Raw genomic sequence first — 8,568 nt, forward strand, 5'->3', positions numbered from 1 at the left:
GTCATCCACCTCTATTTAATACATAGATGTGAGATACATGGTTGATTGTTAAACACAAATAGAACTTCATTCAAGGTTTTGGTTTGAAAATTTCATATATGTAATAGTAATACACTTTATAAGAAGTTATTAATTAAGTTAAAACCTATTAGATATGATAAATGGACGGAAAAACCACAAGTATATCAAGTCATACCTGAGCGGAATTTGTCTTTTGGTAGATTAGGAGCTTGAGCCTCAAAATATGTTCAATGAGCAAGAAATAAAAAAAATAACAACTATATTTTTCAAAGTTTAATGAAAAATGCAACACATATGGAAGTTGCATTTAACTTTTATCGATTTGACATGAACCGGAAAGGCACTTCACAATCCTACAAGGGGCAACATTTTCACATTCCCATTAATATTGATTTATCTATGAACCCCACAAAATGAATTACGACATGAATTATATCCATTAAAGTTTCTTAGTTAAAAAATTTATGATCTAAGGTGGGTGAATATTACTTGCAATATTAGTAATCTTCTAGATACATATATGTGTAGCAGTGAACATCAAACATTTAAATCTGTTCATCTATAAATGCTTGCTCTCTAGTGGTCTATTTATAATGATTTACTCATTATCCAGAGGCTGAATGATATCTTACCTGGGTTTAGTATGTAAATAGTATATTAATAGGTGCTTACTAGTGTTTTGTTTGCTACATGTTACAACGTTCTTCAATTGAATTCAAACAAAGGTAAGGATGTGGAGATCTGTAAAGAAGGGAAGGAGGGGGCGAGTCTGACACTCAGGACCGATCATACGTAGCAGGCCAGATGCAGAAACATTGGCTTTGATAAATATTTTACGAGACGAGGTGGACTCAAATGAATCGACTCAGGCAGTAGGAGGTGCAGGCGTACAAGAGTGCATGGAAGTAGCACATGGTGGAAAGATGAAGATTAATATAGGTAAGCCTTTCATAGTACTCATAACCTATGCATCTTTTGTGATCAATTCATATAGGAGTCAAATTGGAGCATTTATTCTGATTTGTGGATCGTATTTTAATTCTAGATTTAACTCCTTAACTTTTCAAGATATAGATCCACCTATTCAGAAACGGGGTCGAGGGCCTGCGCGGGGCACACTATTTGAACGCCTCCGGAAGGTGAGTAAGGTTCCTTTGGATATAAAGGATGGCTATCAAGGTCCTTTGTGCGAGAATGCCTCCATCTTCAGTGGTCGAGTTACGTGGATCGTTAAAGTATATGCCGACATGAGACATGAAAGTTGGAGTTTTGTACCTAAGGAAGAGAAACAAGAGCTGGTTGACCGTGTTAGGGTAGGAGAGTTATTTTATAGTAACCAATTAAAATGTAGTTCTTTACTCATTTAGCTTAATGTGAGTTTGATGAAAATATGTAACAACAAGCATAACTGAACTTGCAGGCTATTTTGTATTGGATTGGGGGAAAGACAACCATCGGGAAATGGTTGTGTTGCATTTGTCCGAAAAGTATAATGCATATCATTATGAAATGCATAAAGTCTACCAAAAATATAGATCACATGAGGAGGCCCTACGTGGTGGTACACCCATAGTGGAAAAACCTGTTTGAAAGTTGCTTTGTGAGAGGTGGGCAAGCAGAACATTCAAGGTATATATGCCTTAAATTTCAACTTCAAGTATGGCTATCGATGTTACCACATGTTTTTTTGGTTTGTGTTAGATGTGATATATATATATATATATGTATGCATGTATATATATATATATATATATTGCTACCTTTTTAAATTCTAGTAGCAAATGCAAAAAATGGGATTTGATTTCTGGGTAAAAAATGCAAGAGAAGTCTCGAAGAAACACTCCAAATAGGCAAATACTAAAGGTGAATCATATCGGCTGGAGGAAATCCTTTGTAAGGATTTTGGAAGAGAAGGTTTGTGCCTTTTATGATGTATTTAGTGAGAATTATAAATGTGAAGAGACTTGAATATTAATATACATGGTTAATGATGTGTGGCAGCGGGAGATAGCACCAAATATGGTTGCTTTCTATAAAGAAACACATTGGTTAGCACGGAAGAACAAATTCATCAATGTTACAACTAAACACAATTATATGAGAAATACTTGTGTTTGAATTAACTTGTGTTAGACTATATATTAGATCAAAATTAACAGGATATTTGATTTTCTTTCATATTATTTTCATAATATCGTGGTGGATAAATTGAATGAGAAAGATCTCGAGGAGGACGTTGATGAAGAAGCAGCTGACATTTTCAAAGACGTGTCAGGGTTCAAATCTGGGTACGCACAATGGATGGGGCACATGGTCATTTCTAACCCATCTCCTTCAATGAAGAAGGGTAAAGCTTTTATGCATTTAGCGGAGGATAATGAACGGAATAAGAGTGATGCGGAAATGTATAAGAGCAAACTAGACGAGATGATGGTTGATATTGTGGCTTTGAGGAGAAATTTTTTTGAGTATGAGAAAGAAATGAACTTTCGGGATATCTGAGTTGGAGCAAAATACTGAGTCTCACATAGAGACTCAGCAGGATGCTTAGGCGTCCCAAGTCCAGTATTGGATTATGATATGTAAGTCATGACTTTTGAATGTCTTGCTGCTTTAGAGAGACTTGTGGTTATGAATGGGTAATTCCTGGCTATAATTTGTGCATTTAATTAATGGTTTGTAGACTGTGTATATATTAAACCAGACCAAGTAGGCTAATATAATGTTTGCTTTCATTGTATGCAAGTTTAAGCAGTCTCGTAACTTAGCTGGAAACTTGATGGAAGGATAGAACAGTAGTTGGTGGAGATACAGTAAGTTAAGGTTGCTGGAAACATTCGCACTGTAAGGATTTGATAGCAGTAAGTATAAATTTTTCAGCCCATTTGCTATTTTTTATTCAAGTTAATTATGCAAATACATGGTGGATGACTTATCATATTACATCCTTGGTTGGCACATATGGTGTTAATGTGCAGAATGGAGTTTGGTTAGTGTTATTCCCATGTTATTACAAGACTATAGTTCTCAAGTAGCTTAGACCAACTTCAAACAAGTTGGATATGTAAGAGTCATAATATAACTCTATTTTGGTCTCTCTCTCAGTAGATATAGTGTTCACATGTTAGATTCATGTTGTAATTCAAATATACATTTAGCGTTGTCAGTAGTAAAGTTTACATTATATATAAATATGTGTGTGTATATATATATATATATATATATTGATGGTTGAGCCAAAGTTACATGAGTCCAGTGCCATGTAAAAAAGATATAGTTTCATAACTTTATTCTATTATCTCGGAGAGACTTATGGTTATTATATTGATCATGGAAGGTGTTAGAAAATTCATGATTGGTTGTTATTGACATTTACAAATACTTGACTGAAATAATTTGTAAACCATAGGGTGGTTTGGTTGGTTGGTTAGTTGGTTTGTGGGGGCACCAAGCTCAAAGACTATTCCATGCATGCTTTAATTACCTGCATTAAGTGAGGACTTTATCTATGCATGATGATATGTTTTTCCTAATTTGGTCGATGCTTTATGACTTGTCAACCATGAGAACCATAACTAATTGACAAGAAATATGTAGTGAATGGCAGGACCGTGTATTCTGCTATAGCAGAAAAAATTGCAGAACTCTCATACTCGTATATGTCACTGCAGTATTTAAAATAACATAAAGTTGGTAGATAGATATATATATATATATATGTATATATATATATATATACTTCCATGCTTTATATCAATACAATAACTTATTACTTATAAAAAAATGTGTGTGTGTGTGTGTGTATACTTCCATATAAAGTTTTGAGATTCAACTCTTGACATTTGGTATTTTCCATGCATCACCCTAGGATATTCTTTTTGGAAAGCCTCATTATTTGTGATTAACGTACTATGGATAATTAAACCTATGTACAACATGTTATAACAATTATCATGTTACAACAATATTTATATGGATAATTAAGCCTCATTATTTGTGATTCAACAATTGATATCATTAGTAAGCTTTCCGGCCCATGTCACTTCCTCCACTATATAAGTATTAATATCAATGGACATAGTTTTTGTCAAAAACACTTGCCATCAACTCCCAACATGAATGGCCAGAGTTGGGACTAGGTGTATGAAATGAAGGGGGATTAAGAACCTAGACGTCAGCTTTTATTTGGCCAGTAGTTTAATATAATTGTTAACTATTCATCTGTTTGCCCTTTAGTTTTGCTATAGTAATGTTCTAGCTAGTACATTTGCCTTAAATAAATGTTTTCTATTGGCTAATACAGTTAAGCATGGATGACAATTTTTTCATGTGGATTTTAAGACACCATGCTTTGTGGATCAAGAGGGGAATATTAAAGATTTATTCAAGAATGAAGATTGTCTCAGTAAATTAGAATTACTGCACCATGAGAGGTTTACTGCAGTGATGTGTCTTTTAGTCCCAAACTTATCATCCATATTGTTGGCCTGTACTTTGGTTATATTTGCAAACATAATTGTATTTTGATGGCCTTAATTAACTGGTTAACCCAGTGGACAGATTTGTAAATTACAATATTAATTATGTATAATATATGTTGGTAATCTGAATTTTTGTTTGGATTAGTTTTTTGGGTGTTGGTTACATTTGTTGATGGATTATTGTGTTGAAAGAGGTTCAATACAGGTCTGTTTATGAGATAAATGTAGGATGAGTTAATTTTTGGTTGGATTGTTTGTGGGATTGATTGGTAGGAAACCAATTTTTTTCATAGAAGCATACATTAATCAAAATAAACTTTTTAAAAAGAGTTGATTTGGTCACAAAATAGGTTTTTTGTAGTTTTGTATTTCCCATGACTAATATTCATAGGAAAACAATCTTTTTTGATAGATGATTTTGATGGAAAATATTTAACCAAACTGACAAAAAAAATTATTCCCACCGACAATTGTAATGAGAAAACCTCTTTTGCCATGAATTAATACTTGTGGGATATAGTAAAGATCGCTTTTGCTAAAAAATAAGCTTCACCAACAATAACTATTTACATTCACTCCAGTTCATAGCAAGTGCCTTTTCCAACCAATTGATTGTGGTGCTTATTTCCACCAGAAGTCACCATCCAGAGTAATTTTTGGACAAGAATGAATTGGTGGGTAAAATTTAAAAGACATAACTTTTGCCACGAAGTAAATTTATGGATATAGTAGATTTTCCACGAACTACTTCCATGGATAATGACATTATTACTGACCATGAGTTGATGTTAGTGAACTTGTGTGCCACGAAATTAAAATACTTTATCCATCGTTCATGTCATGGCAAAAAGGATGGCATTTCTCATGGTGGAAAAAGAACATCTCAATATATATATAATAGTGAAATAGTTTGAGTGAAATATATTTTATTGAATTTTAGAATAGTCCAGGAACCAAGGCCCAAACATCTGAGACACTTGGGGTCCAACTTGAAGGCCGTATGTACGCATGGTTGATCTACTTATTTAGACTTAGATTGTTTTTTTTTAATATATATATATATATATTAAAAAATAAAATAAAAAATACTTATGATATTTGAAAATAAAATAAAACAAAATAAGATCATCGTTTAACAAAACGATTCGATCCAAATTCAGAAATAAAAAATAGGGAGCTAGCTAAGTAATTGTTATATACATGAAGAGAATGAAAAAACTTATAATTAAGCATATCAGTATTGATCAAGCATTATTGACCCTTTTGCCCATCTGAATATCTCCTGATGCAGGGCCGCCCGAAGGAGTACTCTTGTCTTCTTCAGAATCAACAAACTTGCGCCAGTAAGGGTGATTTCGCCACACAATTGACATTTCTTCAATGGGGACACCCTTAGTCTCCGGCAGGAACTTGTAAATGAAGAAACTCATTACCACTACCCAGAATGCAAAGAAGATGAACAGCCCAAACTTCAGATGGCACAACATTGAGGTGAAGACTTGTGCAATGGCAAAGGTGAAGATCATGTTCACGGAGACATTGATACTCTGAGCAGCAGACCTGATTTCCAGTGGGAAGATTTCACTGGGAACCAACCACCCTAGAGGACCCCATGACCATGCAAATCCAGCAACGTAAATGCAGATGAAGAACACCAATCCAAAAGCATACCACTTCGGCAATTCACCCGGGTTTCCAGTCATTCCAAATTTAGCAGCAATTGCTATTGTAATTATAACCTGTATTTGCATAAATAAATAAATCAAATATGCATGTAAATTAATAAGAAGCGCAAGATAAAGCTATATATACAAAGGAATCCAATTATAAAGAGATCAGACTTAGAATTATGATATATATACCTGACATATGAACATTTGAGCGCCACCCTGAAGGAAAAGGGTCCTTCTTCCCCACCTATCAACACTAAAAATTGAAACCAGGGTTGCGAGAGAATTAACACTACCGGTAATCACAGCAGACATGAGCGAAGCACTGCTTCCGAAACCAATGGTTTTGAACAAAACAGGAGCATAAAAGGTGATCACGTTCATGCCAGTGAGCTGCTGGAAGAAGGGAATGCAAATGGCCATTGTGAGTTGAGGCCTGTACTTCCTTTGGAAAATGGTAGCCCAAGGATGTTTTACTAATTTAGAGGCTTCGCTGGCCGCCACAAGATCATTGAATTCCTCGTCTACGTTGGAAATACCTCGGATCTTCACAAGTTGTTCCTTGGCCTCGTCGTAATGGTTACGCTCTATCAGAGAGTTTGGAGTGTCGGGAAGACAAAACGAACCTATAATGATAATTAAAGCAGGGACCATGGCACCACCCAAGCTCAAGCGCCATCCCCAACCACCCTCAATCTGGGAGAAGAAGTAGTTCAGAAGATTGGCAATGAGGATGCCAATTGTAATTGCCAATTGGAACATCATGTTGAGAGCACCTCGGTATTTATATGGAGCCATCTCAGAGACGTAAATTGGCACAGACTGTAAACAAACATATAATAACTCAGATTATCATGTACGTATGTATAATAATTCAGACGTGTGAATCTGAATTAATCAGAAATTCAAAATTGTTTTTGTATATATGATAAGAGACAGATCATATCGGACTTGGGTTTTTTCTTTTACCTGATTTGCACATCCAATGCCAAAACCAAGTAGCATACGGCCAACAATAAGCATCCAGATCCTATCAGCGAAGCCATTGACAAGCGCACCAACACAAAAAAGTATTCCACCCCAAAGCATCGTAGTCCGCCTCCCAAAATGTCTGGTTATGGTTGATGCAAAGATGCATGCGATCAAGGCAGCAAGATATAGGGACGAAGTAAACAGAGTCAATGTCTGACTGTCGAATTTGCAGTACTGATCATCAGAAGGTTTCACCGCTGCCTCCTTTTTGTATACAGCGGGAAAAAACTTTTCCAAGAAGGAGTCCATGGATGTAACTCCGCCTGTAACATTACAGAAACCCTAGATATATTAGCGACGAATACATATATATACGGCCTGATCCTCTCCGTGCACTCGCAATCCAAAACGACAGGTAAAAACAGGATGCAAGGAACGATTAAAAAACAAAAGTGATCGAACTTGAGGATTGTTACCTGAAATTCCAAGATCATAACCAAAAATCAAGCCACCCGTGGCAGCGACTACGCATGTCATGAAGACCTTGAAAGTGAGTTTGCCCGGATAGTCCCGTCCATCCGACGAAGCGATAACACCACCGGCCATTTTGACGTAATTGATCACTTCTTTAGAAGAGAAAAGAGCCAGAAGAATCAAATTAACGATGATCAGAAGCACTGAAATTTATAGACCAGGAGTGCCAGGATTCCTATGGGCACTAGTAGTCTATCCGTGATGAATTTATCCATATTCGATTTTAAGATTATCACGAAAATATCTAAACGGATAATCTAATCGTATAACTGAAAGTGCGGAAGGACTGATTTTTCTCAGGAAAAAAAATTGTAATATACATGTACTTAGAGTTTGAGTTGGGATTTTCTTGATAAATATAAAAGATTAAGCAGATAAATATAATTACTTTATCTTTTGTTTTTTGTTTTTTGTTTTTTTTGTAATTATATAATTATGTACGTAGTTCTTGAATATTTATAGAGAAAATGAAGTTTAAGTTCATCTACTAACTAATTAATTAGAGCCTAAAAATCAATATAATTGGTTAAGCTTTGATTCTAGATATTTATAATTGTGATACCTCGTATTTTAGTGTATTTTAATTAAATGATTATTTTAATTAAATATTAGTTCTCTTGTTTTAAAATTTATTGGGTTTCTAGTTAGTTTATTTCATGATTTTTTTTTTTTAAGTTGTGAAATATATTTTGATGTGCTTTCTTAATATTAAATATTGTTTTGCATTTAAATTATTCTTTAATTTAAATTAGTTGTTTGTGGGTTTTAAAATTATTGTGTTGTCGGATTATTATTTCATTTTACTTAGGCTTTGGGTTTAAATTATTTTATTTAAATTTATTGTTTTGAAATAATTTTCGTTGGATCATTTTGTAACCCAAGTTGTGAGA

The 8,568-nt window shown here is 34.5% G+C and overlaps 1 protein-coding gene across 1 annotated transcript; it reads right to left on the reverse strand.

Moving 5' to 3' along the window:
* Window positions 1-5,581: 5,581 nt before the first annotated feature.
* On the reverse strand, window positions 5,582-7,867 carry LOC108999507 (sugar transport protein 12-like). The gene is made up of 4 exons (XM_035686623.1): window positions 7,621-7,867; window positions 7,142-7,467; window positions 6,365-6,994; window positions 5,582-6,241 (listed from the first exon to the last, which is right to left on the reverse strand). The coding sequence occupies exons 1-4, from the start codon at window positions 7,748-7,750 to the stop codon at window positions 5,747-5,749; spliced, it is 1,581 nt and encodes a 526-aa protein (XP_035542516.1). The 5' UTR covers window positions 7,751-7,867; the 3' UTR covers window positions 5,582-5,746.
* Between the last annotated feature and the right edge of the window lie 701 nt (window positions 7,868-8,568).

This window comes from Juglans regia, chromosome 2 (assembly GCF_001411555.2).
Source record: "Juglans regia cultivar Chandler chromosome 2, Walnut 2.0, whole genome shotgun sequence".
NCBI lineage: Eukaryota > Viridiplantae > Streptophyta > Magnoliopsida > Fagales > Juglandaceae > Juglans > Juglans regia.